Source organism: Mesoplodon densirostris, chromosome 11 (genome assembly GCF_025265405.1).
Source record: "Mesoplodon densirostris isolate mMesDen1 chromosome 11, mMesDen1 primary haplotype, whole genome shotgun sequence".
Lineage (NCBI taxonomy): Eukaryota > Metazoa > Chordata > Mammalia > Artiodactyla > Ziphiidae > Mesoplodon > Mesoplodon densirostris.
In genome coordinates, this window is record NC_082671.1 from 99,661,221 (window position 1) to 99,683,359 (window position 22,139).

At 37.4% G+C, this 22,139-nt stretch overlaps 1 protein-coding gene across 1 annotated transcript in view; it reads left to right on the plus strand.

Annotated features, from left to right (window-relative positions):
* The window catches only part of PAWR (pro-apoptotic WT1 regulator), a 101,532-nt gene that overhangs the window by 71,292 nt on the left and 8,101 nt on the right, over nt 1-22,139 (plus strand). Inside the window, exon 4 of the mRNA XM_060113100.1 lies at nt 8,555-8,589. Coding sequence (XP_059969083.1) covers nt 8,555-8,589 — 35 coding nt within the window. The remainder of the gene's footprint in view (nt 1-8,554; nt 8,590-22,139) is intronic.

Consider the following 22,139-nt stretch of genomic DNA (forward strand, 5'->3'; position numbering starts at 1 on the left):
CCGCTGTACTGCAGTTGCTACTGCTAGAATACCCTGTTATAACACAGTGCAAGCTAACCATTAGTGCTTCTCTCAGCACCTCTGTGACTGTTCATAATCTAAGGTATCTTTGTATCCTTTGTTTTTGTGTATTACAGCAAAGTTGAAATTAAATCTGTGCCTATTCCAGGTGAAGAAATAGACTTAATTTATTGGGATAGAGACAATATAGCATTTTGATTGAGTCTAGAACTGGTTTCAGTTCTTGGTCATGTCACTTAACATCAGGCAGCAGCTTTTGGAAAGAAGGCTGATTTATTTCTGTTCCTTACCCAGTCAAAGCCGAGGAGCCTAGTGTTTAGTTTATTTCCAAGTTTATACCCAGATATGTAGCCGTCTCTGCTGCTCCGGGCTCTCTGAGGAGCTTTCCGCCTTACCCAGTTTATCTTCTTTCCTGTAGCTTTTCTAATCTCTTCCTAGGTCTACCCTGCATTTCTCTCATTTTTGTTTGTTTGTTTCATTAGCAATTAGGATGTAACTCACTGATGACCTTGGTTTTAAGTATGTATATTCCAGGCTATGTGCTTAGGATGAAAGTGAGGCAAAAACTCTCCCAGGGATCCCAAATTGCCACATTGAAGTTGGAATGGGAACAGGAACTTTTCTGTCTACATAGTTGACCTTTCTCTGAGTTACTACCTAAACTCACATATTCTGTTACTCAGATAAGATATAGATTTTATTTATAACTCCAACTTCAAAAACAACAAAAAGAAAATATTGGCATCATTGGTTGTTTTAAGGCTTTTTTTGAATAGGACAGAGAGATTTTGTTTCTTAGCATTATGTATGTGAATCAGTTAAATTTTTTTAAATGAAGAATGAAATGGGAACATGAATTTGGCATAATAGTAAGCTCTGTGAAAGGTTAGAGTGTTTTAAGTTTCTGTTTGGCATTTTTCAAATAATATGGAGTAGTGGTAATAAAAAATGAGCCTTTCTATTTTTTTCTTATATTTTTAGCTATGATTTTACACATTTTTAACCATGTTTTTTTCTAGATAGTATGCCAGTTTTTAAAGTAATATATTAATTCTCTGATTAAATAATACATGATCAATTAGAAAATTTGAAAAAAATGAAAATGTAAAAGACAGGGGAAATTACCTAGTTTGGTCTCCTTATGTATTTTATGAACTGTTTATTAAATTTTAAGCTTTAGGCTCAATTAATTTTAAAAGAAACATACAGTCACATGCTAAAAAATGGAAAAAGCATAAGAAGGTGTATGGTAAAAAGTCTTCCTCAGTTACCTGGTTACCTTCTTTGGAGGCAACTAATGTTTTCGTTTCTTGCACATCCTTCTAGATCCTTCTCGAGGTAGTCCATAAACAAATTTATGTCTATATGTGTGTATATATATGTCTATATATGTATTCACTAATTTTTAACACACTGTTTTGCATCCTGTTCTTTTCATTTAATATTTTGGAGTACATAAAGAGCTTCCCTATTATTTTTTGGTAAACACAGAATATTCTATTTTATATATGTATCATAATTTTTCTAACTAATTGCTATTGATGGTCATTTAGGTTATATATAGTTTTTTGCTTTTACAAACAATGTGGTGGTGAAAACCTTTCAATATATGTTCTTTTGCATATGTGTGTGTAAATCAGTAGGATAAAACCCTAGCACTAGAATTTCTGGGTGAAAAGGATTGTGCATTTGTAATTTTGATGGTATTGCCAAAATTCTCTTTGTAGGTGTTATAGCATGAACATTTTTTTTCATGTTATTCAAAACTCTGTGTATTATTTTCAGTGGCATAGAATTTTCTTTTTTAATGTGTATAATAGGTGACACAAATTTCCCATTAATAGAAATCCTCAGTGGTTAAACGTTTTTACTATTATAAGTCATACTGGAATTAACATCTGTGGAGATTAAGCTTTTTGTGTTTTGAATTATTTTCTTTGGCCAGATTACCAGAGATGAACTTATTGGGCCAAAAGCCATATCGCATTTTAAATTTATTTATTTATTTATTTTTTGGCCACATCTTGAAGCTTGTGGGATCTTAGTTCCCCCAGGGATCGAACCCGTGCCCCCTGCAGTGAAAGCACAGAGTCCTAACCACTGGACCGCCAGGGAATTCCCCATAATGCATTTTAAAGATTTTAAAAATTTCTGATACATATTGCCTAAATTACTTATAAAGAAAAGTTTATCAGTTTATGTAAACAATGGCATTTTGTGAGAGGACATTTATGAGTTTTATTTTTCTCCTTTCTTTGATTATTTATTGATTTGCCTTTTAAAACAATCTCAAGTTTACTGAAAAGTTGCAAGTACTGTACAGAGAATTTTTTTTTCTTAAAATGTTTGAGAGTAAATTGCTAACTTGATGCCCTATTACCCCCAATACTACAGTGTGTGTTTTCTACAAACAAGGTCTCCTCCATAACCACAACACAGCTCTTAAAAATAGGAAATTAAAATTGACACATTCTTTTATCATCTAACATATTCAGCCATCATCAAATTTTGCCAGTTGTCCCAATCATGTCCTACATTATAGCAAGAGGGTCTAATTCAGAATCACATGCTCTATTTAGTCACTATATCTCTTTAGTTTCCTTCAATTTGATACAGTCTTTCCTTAACTTTCTTAATCTTAACACTTTGTAAGGTTATAGGTCATTTATTTTGTGATGTGACCTTCAGTTTGGGTTATCTACTATTTACTTATAATTGGATTCAGGTTGTATGTCTTTGTCAGGAACATCACAGAATTGGCGCTATGCTTTTCTCATTGTGTATCCTATCAGATGACACGTGATTTTAATTTGTTCCATTGCTGATGATGATCACTTTGGTTGTGTGATGAAGGTGGTATTGGCCAGGCTTCACTGCCCCTTCTTAATAAGTATTTTGTGGATAAGTGCTTTGAACCATGTAGATATCTTAATCTCCATCAAACTTTCTGTTTATCTCTATCCATTTATCTGTCATCTATTTATATCTGTATATCTGTATCAACTCACTATTACCTATTTTATCTGATGGGTTTTACTTACCATCTGTATTAGTTTTCTATTGCTGCTATAACAAATTACCACAAATTTTGTGTCTTAAAATGACACAAAATTATCAACTTACACTTCTGTAAGTTCGAAGTCTCATTGGACTAATAAAATCATGGACTGAAATCAAAGGCTAAAGTTAGGGCTGCATTCCTTTCTGGAGGCTATAGGGGAGGGTCCGTTTCCTTGCCTTTTCCAGCTCCTAGCGGCGACCTGTACTCCTTGTCCCTCTTGCCCCTTCAAAGTCAGCATTGTGACCTTTCTTCTTTGCCATATCTCCCTCTGACCTTCCTCTGCCTCTTTCTTCCACTTTCAGTGACCCTTGTGATTACATCGGGCCCATCAGATAACCCAGTATAGTCTCCCTATTTAGTGGCATTGATGAGCAACCTTAATTTCCCTTTGCCATGTAACCTAATATATTTGAAGGTTATAGAGATTAGAATGTGAACATCTTTTGAGGGTCATTATTCTGCCTACCACACCATCATTATTTATTTTAATAGTCACATTATCCCAAATTTGGCCAGTGGGAGCCCCTTTAGCCTTTTGTATCCTTTGCTACGTCTCCATCATTCTTGGAATACTTCATTTTGTGGCATAATAAGATAATGCAGACTCATCTTTAGCTTCTTACGCCAGTCTTGGAAGCTAGCAGCTATTTCTCTAAGGAGCCCTGATTCCTTTTTACTGGAAAATGATACTGTGAAGCCAAGATCTGGGCTGTAGTTATGTTCCTGTTGTTGAGATGTCACCATTCGTAGTCCCTCTCTATGTGCAGACCTACTGTGTGTGTCTATATGTACATGCATACGTATACATATCTGTTTGTCTGCTGCCTGCCTACCTACCTAGGTAACTACATCTATCTATGTAGATACTGAAATTAATTTATACCAGTATGGCCAATTCTAATCTGATATCACAAGGCTTAAATCTAGTATTTGTAATTCCCTTTTGTGACACTGAGGAACCTGTTTCCCGTTATTGTTAATGTGTTTTCTTATTTAGTCAATTCCCCCATATGTAGCCTATCTCCCATTGCCACTCCTTCCCCACACTTATGCCCTCCTCACCGTGAGTGGGTTCTGACATCATACGTTGGCTTTACCTTGTGCATGGACACTCTCCTCACTTTCTTCAGGCTTGGGCAATCCCTTGTGAAGCTGCAGGTTGGCCTCTTTACCCTGCTTGAGTTGTGACTCCTCACACCAGTTCACCCCCTCTGGGGATCCCGTCCTTACCCTGCTTAGTTTCTCCATCCTGTGACAGGCTGCTCTTCCCTAGGGCCTTTCTTTGTTCCTGCTCAGACTGAGACCTCATGCTGGACTACTCCATGGGGACCCCTTGTCACCTGATTGGGTTTTGACACCCCCAGGCCAGACTGCCACTCTGTGGACACTCTTCATCCTATTTGGGCTCCGGCATATCAGCCCTGGTCATCCCCTACAGAGATGCTCTCCACACCTTGCAAGGGCTGTGAATTCTCCATGCCAGGCTGCCTTTTTTTTTTTTTTTTTTTTTTTGCGGTACGCGGGCCTCTCACCGTTGTGGCCTCTCCCGCTGCAGAGCACAGGCTCCAGATGCACAGGCCCAGCGGCCATGGCTCACGGGCCCAGCCGCTCCGCGGCATGTGGGATCTTCCCGGACCGGGGCACGAACCCGCGTCCCCTGCACTGGCAGGCGGGACTCTCAACTACTGTGCCACCAGGGAAGCCCCAGGCTGCCTTTTTGAGGGAACACCTTCTTTACCCTTCTGGGGTGCTAAATCCGCATTTTGGGCCCCCCTCATGAATGGATGACCATCACACCCTGCTTGGGGCTCTCAGTATCCCTTCCTGGGACTCCCTTTCTGACCTTGCCTCAGGCCTGATAACCTGACTTCCCTTTCATGCTTTGTAGACCCCTCCTCATTCTGCTCAGGCTCTGATTTCTGATGCCAGACTAAGTCCCCCTGCTGTATGGATGCTGTCCTCAGTTTTCTTGGACTCTGACTCTTTTTGCCAAACAGCTCTTCTTCATGGAGTGTTCCGGTGTTCTGATAGCCTGTTTGGGGCTACCTTGTTTCCTCCCCACCTAATGGCTTTAGGACTAAGTCGTTCAGGAAAAGAGGGGAATAATGAGCTTTTCCTTTATTTTTATTTTATTTTATTTTTTTTGCGGTATGCGGGCCTCTCACTGTTGTGGCCTCTCCCGTTGCGGAGCATAGGCTCCTGACACGCAGGCTCAGCGGCCATGGCTCACGGGCCCAGCCTCTCCGTGGCATGTGGGATCTTCCTGGACCAGGGCACGAACCCATGTCCCCTGCATCGGCAGGCGGACTCTCAACCACTGCGCCACCAGGGAAGCCCCCCCTTTTTTTTTAAATTGAAGTACAGTTGCTATACGATACTATACAAGTTACAGGTATACAATATAGTGATTCACAATTTTTAAAGGTTATACTTCATATATAGTTACAAATATTGGTTATTATTTAGTTTTTCCTTTTAAAATCTTTGTTAATTTGATAATGTCCTTGTTTTAGTCTCATTTTTAAAGTTATTTTATCAATTGTACATTACAGATATTCTGTTCTGCATTCATCTTCAACATTGTATCTTAGTACATTATATATACCAGTATAAGTATTTTAAAGTTAGTCCTGAGGGCCAGTTACCATGGTATGCCATAGTTTACCGAGGGCTATACTGAAGTTATTCAAGTTTATTTGAATAACTTCAGTATTATTTTACTATATTCTCCTGGGCCTGTATTTGTCTTATCTTATTTCACATATGCTTTTATATTCGTTTATACTTTACAAGTGCTGATCTGCCACTGCACCTGTAAAGACAGTGTTCGTGGAATTTCCTTATTGACCATTCTAAGCTTGAATGAATCAGAATGTTTTATTTAAACTCACATAAAACAGTTCGTGCCTCGCCAACGTTTTCTAAGCTCTACATAGGTCTTTCCCCCTCCCTTTTGTAATACAAACCATCCTATTACAAGAAAGATTATTTCAGGAAAAGTATATTTTAAATCAGTTGTATAATAAACTTCAGGGTTATTGGAAGGTCTAATTACATAGTCTTTGAAACTTTTAAGACCAATATAGTCTTAGCATTCGTATTTTTTACAAGCAATTTCAGTGATACTGTAGGTATTTCTTCTCCCCCCCGACATTTAGAATGGAATTTTCAACTTTAACAGTTAGAGTAATTATGAAGTTATCACTCTTTGCTTGGAAATCTTTGTGGTCACAGAAATATAGAGGCTTCTAGTTAACAAATCTAAGGTTTATATTTGTGTAGAATTTTGTATTAATGTATAGAAGCATCAAGAATTTTCCTCCTTAAAGTTATAAGGGACTCTTTTACTGCACTATAGGGGCTGTTTTTTTTTTTCTATCTAACATTTCAGTTTCCTCTTTTTGGCAGGGCATAGTTAAATTCCATCTGTAAATGTGAGTCTTGAATACACATGAGAAGCAGGCTACCACCCCTCCCAATCTCTGCTAATATTAATATAGTCTATCCAATTTGGGGAACATTCCATTGTTAAGCAATGCAATTTTTTATATATATATAAATTTATTTTTTATTTATTTATTTTTGGCTGCATTGAGTCTTTGTTGCTGTGCATAGGTTTTCTCTAGTTGTGGTGAGCGGGGACTACTCTTAGTTGTGTGCGGCCTTCTCATTGCGGTGGCTTCTCTTGTTGTGGAGCATGGGCTCTAGGTGTGCGGGCTTCAGTAGTTGTGGTACGCAGGCTCAGTAGTTGTGGCTCGCAGGCTCTAGAGTGCAGGCTCAGTAGTTGTGGCGCACGGGCTTAGTTGCTCTGCAGCATGTGGGATCTTCCTGGACCAGGGCTTGAACCTGTATCCCCTGCATTGGCAGGCAGATTCCCAACCACTGCACCACCAGGGAAGTCCCTAAGCAATAGAATTTGATTGCTAGTCACTGTGAAATAACATTTAGTTACAAAATGTATAATCTAATAAAACTGTACTCAAATCTGACCAATAATCAGTAAGCTTAAGAGTTGTTGGTCTGCTTTAGAATCTTAGCTCTTGAATATTAGTTATACAGAAATAGGCTTAAATCTAATTGTTTATACATCTTGGACATGAGCATGGAGTAATTTGATCAAGTATGTCCGAGTTGTAATTTGATCAGTTGCACCAAACTAGCTGTAGAGAAAATACTGTAAAACTTGAGATATGTTTTAAGTGACTAGTTGTTTAAAAAAAAAAGCTGTGAGAAACGTAGAAAACAGATATTATACAACTTATTAGTATACTTAAATGGAAACTTACCTGATAACTGACTTTAAGTTATTTATAGTTGGGTCAAAGTATAACATTAGTGTAATGCCACAATAGTGTAGTGTTGCTGAAAACATCCTCCATTTCACCTTTCTGTATTTATTAAAATTCTACTCTAAATGTGTATTAGTCTTGAGTTTTACCATGTTAGGGGAAAATGCCTACTTTAAACCTCAGAAATATTATTTATTGCCAGGTTGTTTCTACCATTACAATCAATATATCAGTTACCCACAAATCAGTAAATGCAACAAGGGCTATTCTTATTTAGCAATTTTGCCTATTTCATTGCAGCAAGAGATAGTCTGGATAATCAAGCTGATGTCATGTTTTGAAATATTTCAGTTATAACCAAAGTGAGAGAGGTGTTATGTTTTGTAACTTAAGGCATTATTAGCATTTTTTCTAATACATATTTAGACAGATATCATTCAAGGTCTGTGCCTTAAGTTTTAGTTCATATAGAATAAGATTAGGGACGTTTATGAAAGAAAACCTTGATAAAATGTTAGTTGGAGTACTGTTTGTGAAACTTAAGGGGTAAAGTTCCATATGAAATCATTATTATCTACATTCAATAAAATGTACTTTGAGTGCATACACATAACCTTAGTATTTCTTTCTGCTTTAACTAAATAACCAGTGATTAAACATTTAAATCTAGTTACTGTGGTTTCAAAATAGTTTTAAAGGGACTTCCCTGATGGCACAGTGGTTAAGAATCCGCCTGCTAATGAGGGGGACACGGGTTTGAGCCCTGGTCCGGGAAGATCCCACACGCCGCGGAGCACCTAAGCCTGTGCGCCACAGTTTTTGAGCCTGCGCTATAGAGCCTGCGAGCCACAATTACTGAGCCTGCGTACCACAACTATTGAAGCCCGTGCGCCTAGAGCCCGTGCTCCACAACAAGAGAAGCCACCGCAATGAGAAGCCCACACACCACAACAAAGAGTAGCCCCCGCTTGCTGCAACTAGAGAAAGCCCGCGAGCAGCAACGAAGACCCAATGCAGCCAAAGATAAATAAGTAAAAATAAATAAATCTATAAAAGAATTATTTAAAAAAAAACAATGGTAATTGTTCCAATATTCTCTATCAGTAGTTTTATGGAACACGGAATTATGTGCTTATACACATACCCAAACTGATATGTCATTTTTTTTTTTTTTACTTTACAGGAGCCATCTAGAACAGTTTCAGGCAGATACAAAAGGTAAGAATCCTCAAGTTATGACGAACAGCATATTGTAGACATAAGTGTAATGTCTTCCTGACCATGGCTTAACTAACTAGACTGTTTCAAGCAGCTGTTTGAAAAATAAGAAACTTTAATATTGTGCTCTCAAAAAGAAATTACATCGTAGGCAGGAGTGTAATGTCTTTCTGACCATGACTTATTCTGACATACTCTGCAGTCTTTGAACACTGCACACACCATGAATTTGTAAGGGTTTGATGAACTTAGCAAAAGAAAAACTGAGTCATTTTCCCTTGTGTATTTAAACATGGAAAATACAGATATACCATCTGTATTAGTCAGCTTGGGATACCATAACAAAATACCATAGACAGGATGGCTAGAGCAGAAATTTATTTTCTTACAGTTCTGGAGGCTGTAAAGTCCAAGATTACAGTGTCAGCGTGGTCTGGTTCTGATGAGGCTTCTCTTCCTGACTTGCAGAGAGCTGCCTTCTTACTGTGTCCTCAAATGGTGGAGAGAGAAGAGGTGGCTTCCCTGGTGTCTCTTTTGATAAAGACACTAATCCCATCATGAGGGCCCCACCCTCATGACCTCATCTAAACCTAATTACCTCCCAAATGCCCTGCTTCCAAATATACCATCACATCGGGGTTAGTGCTTTCAGCATATGAATTTTGGGAGTATCCAATTCATTCTGATCTTAGTTCATTCAGGCCACTATAACAAAATGTCACAGACAACAGAAATTTATCTCTCACAGTTCTGGAGCCTGGAAGTCAGAGATCAGAGTGCCAGCAGGGTCAGGTTCTGGTTGGTGAAGGCCCTCTTGCCAGTTGCAGCTTCGCACTGTGTCCTCACATGGTGGAAGGGGCTAGAGAGCTCTGTGGGATTTCTTTTATAAGAGCACTAACTCCATTCATGAGGACTCCACCTTTGTGACCTAGGCACCTCCCAAAGCCTCACCTCCTATTACCCTTACATTGGACATTAGGATTTCAACAGAATTTTGGGGGGGGACACAAACATTCAGACCCTAGCAAGTCCATAGCACCAGCTATACACAAGGAGTAATGCTTTTATCAGAAAATGTGTTTGAGTGTGTGTGCACATGTATAGGAGGAAAATCACAATTAAGTATAAGTTGTTTAATGGACATGACTGAGATATTAGCTTCTTTCCCTGTTGAAGCCATGAAGGTTGCAGAAGGTGTGATCATGCTTGTGCTAATAAGTATGGAATAATGGTAAATCTTATCAAGTGCTTATAATGTCCAAGAAGCTTTACATAGAGATCTCATTCAATTCTCAAAGTTATCTCGTAAGGTAGGTACTGTAGGTATAATATTTACTTTCATTTTGTAGGTGAGTGAAGTGGGATAAAGAGGTAGAATCATTTCACTGTGCTTACGAAGCTAGTGAACAGAAGAGTCTGGATTTTAACTCGGGCAACCTGACTCCAGAACCCACATGCTTGCACAAGACAATCTACCTAGATTTATACATATAAAACCTCTGTCTTCCCCTACTTTTATGTTAAAGTTTAAAATATTTGGTTAAAAGTTGTGGTTATTATAATTCATCTAAAATAAAACATTAAGAAGAGCTCTAATTTTATTTTTATTTTTTTATTTTTTTTTTTTTGCGGTACGCGGGCCTCTCACTGTTGTGGCCTCTCCCGTTGCGGAGCACAGGCTCCGGACACACAGGCTCCGCGGCCATGGCTCGCGGGCCCAGCCGCTCCGCGGCATGTGGGATCCTCCGGGATCGGGGCACGAACCCGTGTCCCCTGCATCAGCAGGCGGACTCTCAACCACTGCGCCACCAGGGAGGCCCAAGAGCTCTAATTTTAATACTAAGTTATTATTTAGATAAAATTCAATGTTTAACTTTTTTTTAAATAAATAAATTTATTTATTTATTTTTGGCTGCGTTGGGTCTTCGTTGCGGTGCGTGGGCTTCTCATTGCAGTGGCTTCTCTTGTTGCAGAGCATGGGCTCTAGGTGCGTGGGCTTCAATAGTTGTGGCGCAAGGGCTTAGCTGCTCCATGGCATGTGGGATCTTCCTAGACCCGGGCTTGAACCCATGTTCTCTGCATTGGCAGGCAGATTCTTAACCACTGCGGCACCAGGGAAGTCCCAGTGTTTACCTTTTAAAAGAGATAAGAAGGCCAAGGTAATCAACAATTGACTAAGTAGGTCTGATACGTTTGCCACTGCTGCTGCTTTTATTTTCATTTCTGAGTAATTTTGTTGTAGATATAATGAAACTTGTGCTTGGTAATTTTTACTTAACATGAATAGTTTAAACTGGAAAGACTCTTTTGTCTTTTGCTAGCAAGCATTGCCAATCAAATAGCTTTGATTTGGCCTATTTCCAGGCCACATTTTCAAACCAAAAGAGTTTTTATCATCAGTTTTTGGTTTGGGGAATAAAAATAAATTTCAGTAACTTATCAAGTTTGCTGTATCATTCATACATATTTAATCCTTATTAAATTATAAACCTTAAATTATAATTGGCACTTTTCAGGTTTGCATTCTTTAGTTAGAATCATTAGGGGAATAACTTTCTTACAAATCCTCATCAAAAGCTTTATTTACATATTGTGTTAAATTAGGTAGAAAATTGATTTCACATGGTGTATGTTTTTACTTTTAAGCCTTTTTTTATTGGAGTATAATTTGCTTTACAATGTTGTGTCAGTTTCTGCTGTACAGTGAAGTTAGTTAGCTATATGTATACATATATCCCCTCCCTCTTGGATCTCCCTCCCCTCCCTATCCCACCCATTTTTAGACCATTATTTTACTTGTGACCTGTTCATATACTTGTTACTTCTTTTATTTTCATAGCCTAAAGCACATGGTTTGTTACTTTTCAGCTCTCAAAGGTTTAGCCATGTTTAATACTGTTATAAAACAAACAACAAAAAAAATTTTTTTTAAGTTTCTAGTCATTATTCATGGACTCATAGCAACTCGTAGTTGAACACACACCAAATAAAAACAAACACAAAATCTAGATCTGAAATTATCAATTGCTTATCTAGAGCTATTTGTTACATTGTATATCAACAGTTCATGACTTTCATTAATCTGTCAGCAAGTTGTAGCAAAGACTGGAGAATGTATGTTTTTTGGAGAAGGGTGTCTGCTGATTAATGGGGGTGAAAAAAGGAGGAATGGGCTAAAGAGTAGAAATTTGGCATTATATGTTAGAAAATATTTTCAGCAAACCAAATAACTTATGATATATATACGACTAGACAAACTTAAAAAGTCATTAGAGGGTACAAGCCACCCACAAGACTAGTTTGTGTGCTCTTGTAAATTATGGATTAAATATTAAATTTTTTCTTACAAATATCAAGGATGTACTTTTTAAGCATTGAGTTTGTTAAGCAGTCACTGTAGTTGAGCTCTATTTTATTGAATCAGCTCCTGTTTACCTAGAACGTCTCTTAACATATTCACTGAACTCCTTTTTAAAACATGTTTAAATAACTTTGGATAATTATTTGGGGGGGGTGGTCTTGAAATGTCTGAAACTCAAGGTTTAAGAAGGATGGATCAGTGGTCATGTATTTTTGGGGTTTTTTTCCCCCAATGTGTAATTTTCTTAGTAGAATGTTTACTTGGTTAATATAATCACTCTTTAGGATAATTCATTATACTTAACTTACCAGAAATGAACATGTATGATAGCCCCTAACTGGAGAAACTTACATTTCTGACAATGAGATCGGTTATAAGCTATAGCATATTAATATAAAGTTACAATACAGGCATTAAACTGATTCTTTAGAAAACTGTTAATTATAGGAGTTAATAATTATAGGAAAATTATTACCTATTTATGTTAAATGGAGAGAGGGAAAGCATATAACGAAGAGTATGATGTAAAACAACGTCTATGGGCTTCCCTGGTGGCGCAGTGGTTGAGAGTCCGCCTGCCGATGCAGGGGACATGGGTTCATGCCCCGGTCCGGGAAGATCCCACATGCCGCGGAGCGGCTGGGCCCCTGAGCCATGGCTGCTGAGCCTGCGCGTCCGGAGCCTGTTCTCCGCAGCGGGAGAGGCCACAACAGTGAGAGGCCCGCGTACCGCAAAAAAAAAAATAAATAAAAAAAAAAATAAAATAAAATAAAACAACGTCTATCATAATATATATAAGCGTTCTTGAACTCTATTGATGAGCTGCTGAAATTCTATGTAAAAGAATATCATGGTTATCTGGGAGAAGAGCTATATTTTTCATCAGATTTTCAAAGAGATCTGCAATCCAAAAAGGTTATGAACTACTAATATATTGTAGACTATAACAGCCGTTATCTCTGGGTTGGTGGAGTTACTGGAGATATTGATTCATGTTATCTGTTTCCCACAGTGAATATGTATCACAATTTTAATAAAGAGTCTGAGAGATGATTTTGATCTTTAGTTGTTGCTGTGTGTGTGTGTGTGTGTGTGTGTGTGTGTGTGTGTGTGTGTGTGTGTGTGTGTGTTTAAAAGGAGAAGAGAGAGAAGACCTACCCAGAGTGAGGGGCTGTTTGGGACAGTGCTGGTGGAATTGAATAAGGTAGTGAAACATTAAAAATATGGAGACCAGTCATGTACTTCTTGGTTATTTAGTAATTTCACGACTTACCTAATACTTCTAAATATTTGGTATCCATTCTAAAACTAGGATTTTACTCATGGGTCTTGTATTTCTTCTAATTGCTAAGGTTTAAAATACCTATTTTAGTGCAAAATTCCTCTAGCTGTAATCTCATAATGCTGCCAATCTTGTTCTCGTGATAGTTTTATCCCCCAACACAACACCTTCTAGTGTTTCCACAGAAAATATGAAAATTCCCAGAGGGGGAAAATTTCAGTAAATGGTGGTATTTATCTTTGATGATACTGTTTATTCTTTTTCCTTTTCTGCACATTATGGTTAATACTTTGTAGCTAAGGGCAGAGGGGGATTCTTTTTGGAATTGTATTGGTTAGAGATTTGTGTTAACATTCCTGAATAGAACGTTACAATCTTTTTGGAGTTAGTAAAACAATCTTTTATTCTGGGTATTTTGCGCTGTACATATCCAGCCCTCAAAAATAGGTTAAAAACATTTCTGTTTTTAAAATAAACAGAGCTAAATTTGGTAATAAGATCAAGTTAACACAGTTATTCACAATTATGACAGTGTTCTTTACAGACCTAATACATAATGGGGATAAATCACTGATTATGTTTTTCAGTAATAATTATTCCTTGTTTTGAGTTTGTATGATATTATCCCTTGTGTATTGACAGGCCTAATATGAAGGATTTTTAAAATTGTTAATAGGTTAAACTTTTTGAAATACTGTTTTAAGCTTGTACATCAAGCAAATACAAACATATTAAGGGATATCCACATTTTTAGGTTTTCGTTTGTAGTTGTCAGCATTGTGGTTTCTATTTGAATAATCTGTGGTTGATGCAGATAAGTGGACTTCTTTTTAAGTGAAAAGAGGTCCTTTAAAATGATTCTAATGATCTTTTATAACATGATAGATAATGGCTTTGGTGATACCTTACCCTCTTGATTTTCTTCCTACCACTTTGCCAGTATTTCCCAGTTTTTATTTGTAGTTCTTCCTTTCCTGTACTTACTTTTTATGTGTTGGTGTTACTCAGCTCGTCTTAGACTTTATTCTCTTTTTGTTCTGTGTATTTGTTCTAGAAATTTCTTTCACTCTGGTGACTTTGGTTACTGCATATACCTATGTTGATGATTCTAAATCATTAGCTCTATACCTATATAACCAACAACTTTCAAATATCTACTTTTAGATATCTTAGAAGCATCTTAAACTCAGCATGTTCAAAAGTAAACTTGTGAAACTTAGTGGATTTCAGTAGTTGGTATCAAAATCGATTCTTGCTCAAGTCAGAAATCTGGACATTGCTTTTGACCCTTCCTTCCTTCCTTCCTCCCTCCTTCCTTTCCTTTCCTTTCCTTTCCTCCCCTCCCCTCCCCTCCCCTCCCTTCCCCTTTCTTCACTACCTCACTTAAATTCAGTCACTGTAGCTCCAGTGCCAACCCCCCAACTAGGACACCATCATCTTTTTTTTTTTTTTTAAATAAATAAATAAATAAATTGTTGGCTGCGTTGGTTTTTTGTTGCTGCGTGTGGACTTTGTCTATTTGTGGCGAGCTGGGGCTACTCTTCATTGTGGTGCCCGGGCTTCTCATTGCGGTGGCTTCTATTGTTGCGGAGCACAGGCTCTAGGTGTGTGGGCTTCAGTAGTTGTGGTGCACGGGCTTAGTTGCTCCGCGGCATGTGGGATCTTCCCAGACCAAGGAGCAAACCCTTGTTGCCTGCATTGGCAGGTGGATTCTTAACCAGTGCGCCACCAGGGAAGTCCAGGGACACCATCATCTCTTACATAGATGATTACAATACCCTTCAAACTGGTCTCGCTGCCTTCAGTTTTGCTCATTTCCAGTGCATTTTATTAAAATGATTCTGTCACTTTCCCTGCTTTAATGACTTCCTATTACCTTTAAATGAGTCTAAACTGGTCTCCAAGGCAGGCAGGGTGATGCACAAGATAATGTTAGGATGCAGGAGGAAAATATTAGATCTTCTGTTTATATTTACCTTTTAATCTAAAAGACAGTAAGACATTTACAGTCATCCCTTGATATTCACGGAGGGGGGATTGGGTCCAGGACCCCGAGGATACCAAAATCTGTGGATGCTCAAGTCCCTTATATAAAATAGTGTATTTGTATATAATCTATGAACATCCTCTTGTATAGTTAAATTATCTCTAGAATGCTTATAGTACCTAATACAGTGTGAGTAAATAAATATAAGTTTGGCTTTTTGGAAATTTCTAGCATTTTCCCCCCCTGAATATTTTCGATGTGGGTTGGTTCAGTCTGTGGATGTGGAACCCACAGATTCATAGGGCCCACTGTATACTTTATAGCTAGCACTATGTACTTGTTATTTATTCCCTTGTTCTATGTATCAGATGATTACTTAGTATTTGAGGTATCCTGAGGAAAGTGTGTTTTGTTCACTTTCTAAATGTTGCACAATAGTGTAATTTGAATGGTTAGATGGATTTATGAATTATTATGTTGTTTAATACAAAATGGATAGGTCGGGGGGGGAATTTAAGGAGAATATAAAAACAAGTATATAAGCGCAAAGGTGATCATGTGGTTGTTCAGTTGGCAAGATACATAAAATCAGATATGTTCTTATAAATTAGAAAAAAATTTTGATGCTTGCTTTGGAGTTTTAAGTGAAAATTTTAAAAACTTTAAATTCTTACTGTGAGGCATCTCTTTCTGCTGTTACAGACATTAAAAATCAAATATGCATGTTCATTTTAGAACTACACCTTCAAATCTCTGTATATCACAAAGAGTTAAAATAAGTTCCTCAGAAGTGAAGCATATTCAAATTATACTTTCATTAAAAATACTATAGTCGGGCTTCCCTGGTGGCGCAGTGGTTGAGAGTCCGCCTGCCGATGCAGGGGACATGGGTTCGTGCCCCGGTCTGGGAAGATCCCACATGCCGCGGAGCGGCTGGGCCCCTGAGCCATGGCTGCTGAGCCTGCGCGTCCGGAGCCTGTGCTCCGCAACGGGAGAGGCCACAACAGTGAGAGGCCCGCGTACCGAAAAAAAAAAAATACTGTAGTCAATTTCTGTGAAAACAAAAAAATTTGTACCATAAATAATTAAAATGTATAGTTAGGGACTTCCCTGGTGGTACAGTGGTTAGGAATCTGCCTGCCAATGCAGGGAACACGGGTTTCATCCCTGGTCTGGGAAGATCCCACATGCCATGGAGCAACTAAGCCCATGCGCCACAGCTACTGAGCCTGCCTTCTAGAGCCCGCGAGCCACAACTACTGAGCCTGTGCACCACAACTACTGAGGCTGTGCACCGCAGCTACTGAAGCCTGCCTGCCTAGAGCCCGTGCTCCACAACAAGAGAAGCCACTGCAATGAGAAGCCCGTGCACTGCAACGAAGAGTAGCCCCCGTTCGCCGCAACTAGAGACAGCCTGCGTGCAGCAACAAAGACCCAACGCAGCCAAAAAAAAAAAAGATGTACATTTAAAATTCTTTTCACCCCTTTATGTTATGTTTTTTGTGATACAGATATTTTAACAATATCATATAAATCATGTTATTTGATTTACATATATGTTTGTACAATAAAGGATATATGAATATGTAATATATAATACATAGCCAAACATAATGATATTGTAAATCGATTATAAAGATAGTAGATAAATATACATACCAATGTGTATGTAATGAATAAATTTGGAGACCATTAGTTGAAATTCTTCATAAAATAGCTTTCAGGCCTCCTGCTTGCTTTTCCAGTGTCATATCTTGCTTTCAGGTCTCCTGCTTGCTTTTCCAGTGTCATATCTTATCACCCCTATATTTACCTTTCATGCTTTAGCCATATTAGATTTTTCTGTTTCTCAAAGGGCCACGTACTCTTTGTTTCTAGATATTTACACATTCTTATTCCTCTTTTAAGTCTGAGTTTAAACATTCTTTAGCATAATGCTGCTCAAAGTGTGGTCCTTGAACTGTTTGTAAGTAATCCATGACAAGGTCAGAATAAAACTTGAGAGTAAATATTTAGAAGCCTGAATTGCATTTTAACATTGTCATCATCACACCTAAGTGCATGATAAGCAGAATCCTTTCAGAACAGGATATCGACTAGTTCAGGTGCTGTGGTACGTACGTGATTTTTTTTTAATTTAAGTTTTTAGAGCAAAATGGAGGGAAAGGTACAGAGATTTCCCATATAAACCTGTCCCCACACATGGATAGGCTCCCCATTATCAACATTCCTCAACAGGGAGGCACATTTGTTACAATTGATGAACTTACACGGACACATCATAACCACCCAAAGTCCGTAGTTAACATTATGGTTCAGTCTTGGTGTTGTACATTCTGTGAGTTTGGACAAATATATAATGACATGTATCCATCACTATGGTATCATTTTACTCTCTGATCTTTTTATTCTCTCCATAGTTTTGCCTTTTCCACAATGTCATGTAACTGAAACCATTCAGTATATAGCCTTCTCAGATTGGCTTCTTTCACTTAGTAATATGCATTTAAATTTCCTCCATATCATTTCATGGCTTGATAGCTTATTTCTTTTTAGTGCTGAATAATATTCCATTTTCTGTAGTTTATTTGTCTGTTCACCTTGAAAGGACATCGTGGTTGCTCCCAAGTTTTGGCAATTATGAATAAAGCTGCTATAAACACCCACGTGCAGGTTTTTGGGTAGACATATGTTTTCAGCTCCTTTAGGTCAATACCAAGGAGCATGATTGGTGGTAAGAGTATATTTAGTTTTATAAGAAACCACGAAACTGTCGCCGAAGCGGCTGTACCGTTTTACATTCCCACCAGCAGTGAATAAGGGTTCATGTTACTCCACATCTTCACCAGCACTGATCCTGATTTTAGCCATTTTAATATGTGTACAGTGGTATCTCATTTTAGTTTGCATTTCCCTGATGATACATGATATGGAGCATCTTCTCATATGCTAATTTGCCATCTGTATATCTTCTTTGCTGAGGTGTCTATTAAGTTCTTTGGCCTATTTTTCAATTGGGTGGTTTGTTATCGTTGAGTTGTAGAATTCTTCATATATTTTGGATAACAGTTCTTTATCAGATGTGTCTTTTGTAAATATTTTCTCCCAGGCTGGCTTGTCTTCTTGTTCTCTTAACATTGTCTTTCACAGAGCAGAAATTTTTCATTTTAATGAAGTCCAGCTATCAGTTTCTTTCATGGATTGTGCCTTTGGTGTTTTATCTAAGAAGTCATCAGCATATCCAGGGACTTCTACATTTTTTCCTATGTTAGTTATCTTCTAGGAAATTTTGTAGTTTTGCATTTTTCATTTAGGTCCGTGATCCATTTTGAAGTAACTTTTGTGAAGGGTATACGGTCTTTGTCTTATTTTTCATTTTTTGCATGCGGATGTCCAGTTGTTCCAGCATCATTTGTTGAAAAGACTGTTTTGTTCCATTGTATTGCCTTTGCTCCTTTGTCAAAGATCACTTGTGGGTTATTTATGTGAGTCTCTTTCTGCTTCCATTGCTGTTCCATTGCTCTATTTGTCTCTTCTTTCACCAGTATTGCACTGCTTGATTACTGTAGCTTTATAGTAAGTCTTGAAGTTGGGTAGTGTTAGCCCTCCAACATTGTTCATTAATATTGTGTTGGCTATTCTGGATCTTGCCTCTCCATGTAAACTTTAGAATTAGTTTGTCAATAGCCACAAAACAACTTGCTAAGATTTTGATTGGGCTTGCATTGAGCCAGTAGATCAGTGAGAAATCAAAGTTGGGAAGAAGTGACATCTTGCCAATATTGACTCTTCCATCCATTAACGGGGATTATTTCTCTATTTAGTTCTTCTTTGGTATCTTTCATTTGAGTTTTGTTGTTTTCCTCACGTAGATGTTGTACATATTTAGTTAGATTTATACCTAAGTATCTCATTTTGGAGAGAGCTAATGTAAATGTATTGTGTTTTTAATTTCAAATTCCACTTGTTCAATGCTAGCGTGTAGGAAAGGGATTGACTTTTGTATGTTAACCTTGTATCTTGCAACCTTGCTATAATTGCTTATTAGTTCCAGGAATTTTTTGGTGTGGATTTTTTCACATTTTCTCCATAGATGATCTTATCATTTGTGAACAGACAGTTTTATTTCTTCCTTCCCAGACTGTATAACTTTCATTTCCTTTTCTTGTCTTATTGCATTACCTAGGACTTCCAGTAAGATGTTGAAAAGGAATGGTGGGGGGGGGGGACATTCTTGCCTTGCTCCTGATCTTAGCAGGAAAGCTTTTGAGTGTCTTACCATTTCGTATGATGCAGGTTTTTTGTAGGTATTCTTTATCAAGTCAAGGAAGTTCCCATCTGTGCTTAGTTTGTCCAGTTTTTATCATGAATAGATGTTAGATTTTATCAAATGCTTTTTCTGAATTTATGTGTGATCATGTGATTTTCTTTAGCCTGTTACTGTGATAGATTACATTAATTGATTTTTTTTAAACTGTTGAACCAGCCTTGAATAAATCCCACTTGATTTTGGTGTATAATTCTTTTTATACATTCTCAAATTTGATTGCAAATATTTTGATGAGGATTTTTGCATCAGTGTTCATGAGACATCTTAGTGTTTAGTTTTCTTTTCTTGCGATATCTTTGGTTTTGGTATTAGGGTAATGCTGGCCTCATAAAATGAGTTAGGAAATGTTCCCTCTGCTTTTATCTTCTGGAAGAGATTTTAGAGTATGTGTATAATTTCTTCCTTAAATGTTTGGTGGGATACATTAGGAAATCCATCTGAGCCTCATGCTTTCTTTCTGTCTTGCAAGGTTATTAATTACTGATTCAATTTCTTTAATACATACAGGCCTATCAGATTGTTTGTTTCTTCTTGTGTGAGTTTTGGCAGATTGTATTTTTCAAGGAATTGATCTGTTTCATCTAGGTTATCAAATTTGTGGTCAGAGTTGTTCACAGTATTCCTTTATTATCATTTTAATGTCCATGGTATCTTTAGTGGTAGTCCCTCTTTCATTTCTGATGTTAGTCATCTGTGTCCTCTCTTTTTCTTAGTTAGCTTGGCTACAGGCCTATTGCTTATATTGATATTTTCAAAGAAATAGCTTTTGGTTTCATTGATTATTCTGTGTTGGTTTCCTGTTTTCAATTTCATTGATTTCTGCTCTGGTTCTTGCTATTCTTTTATTCTGCTTACTTTGGATTTAATTTGCTCTTTCTTTTCTAGTTTCCTAAGGTAGAAGCTTAGATTATTCATTTTAGATCTATCTTCTTTTCTAATATATGCATTCATTGCTATAAATTTCCCTCTAAGCACTGCTTTTACTGCATTCCACAAGTTATAAGTTGTGGGTTCATTTTCATTTTGTTCAAAATATTTTAAAATTTCTCTTGAGATTTCTTCTTTGACCTATGTGTTATTTAGAAGTGCAGTGTTTAATCTGCATGTTATTTTGGGGCTTTCCAGTTATCTTTCTGTTACTGGTCCTAGTCTAATTCTGTTGTGGTCTAAGAGCAGACATTATATGATTTCTATTCTTTTAAATTTGTGAAAGTGTGTTTCATGGCTCAGAATATGATTTATCTTGGTTAGTATACCATGCAAGCTAGAGAAGAATGTGTATTCTGCTCTACCTGTGTTATTTTTATGTTAGTCATTTGTAACCCAAAATGTGTAAGAATTGAAGAAGGATTTATTTACCTTTAAAATCATGTGTTAAATTTAATCAGGCATATTTTTGTTCCATAAGTAAAATAATTAAAAAGTAAATATATAATAGTTAAATCAAAATAAAACAAATAAAAACTAAAAATCTTTTTTATTCTTTTCAATTTCTGCTTTTGTTAGTATTATCTAAATCTAGGAAGTAAAATTTTTTTTTTTTTTTTTTTTTTTTTTTTTTTGCGGTACGCGGGCCTCTCACTGTTGTGGCTTCTCCCGTTGCGGAGCAGAGGCTCTGGACACGCAGGCTCAGCGGCCATGGCTCGTGGGCCTAGCCACTCCGCGACATGTGGGATCTTCTCGGACCGGGGCACGAACCCGTGTCCCCTGCATTGGCAGGTGGACTCTCAACCACTGCGCCACCAGGGAAGCCCTAAAATTTATATTCTTTATTTTCAGTCTTAATTTACTTATGATAAAGGAAGCTTTCCTAGATTTTTTTTTAATAAAAGATACATCTTTTCTGAATGTGACAGTAATACTAAACCAAATGATGATGATGGAAGTAATTTCAAAGAGGTACAGACCAAAAGAGTTTGTACTAGTTTTGTTGGGAAGTATCCTCCCGCCTATATTGAGTTCAATTTTTAGCCATTATTGATGGGAAGTGCTAAAACCGCAGTGGGTTATTTGCAGTGATGTACTGGCTGCTAAAACAATAAAACCATCAAAATTTAAGTGGCATTTACATGCATGACATAATTATATTCATAACCACAAATGCCTTATTTGAAAGAAGAACTATTACAGTTAAGAAGCTGACAGAAGCAGATCTTCAGGATTTCATATGTATTCAGGATTTCATTAGTACTTTGTGAGTTTCTTTTACAGTCTGACCTCAGGTTGCTAACATTAAAAAACTACACACAAATGACAAGACAAAGATGTTTGCTGGAAGGTGTTGGTTGAATCTGTAGCAAAGAAGGTAGTTCATGTAATACTTCCCAGCAACACCCATAGCTTGGTATATTTAGGGACAGTTTAGTCATACAGAAGACCAACTCTTAGACAAATCAGGATAGCAAAGGAATTTTTGTTACAATATGATCAACACATTGATTTTGCTCACATGACAGTAATGTGAAGGAAGAATTTATTTTTCAGCTTCCTTGCTGACAAACACAGCTTGTGTGAAGTATTTAAAACTTGGAAGAGTTAACAAGTCAACAAATGTAGTTTGGTGTTTTGCTTTGCTTTGCAGGAGTATGTT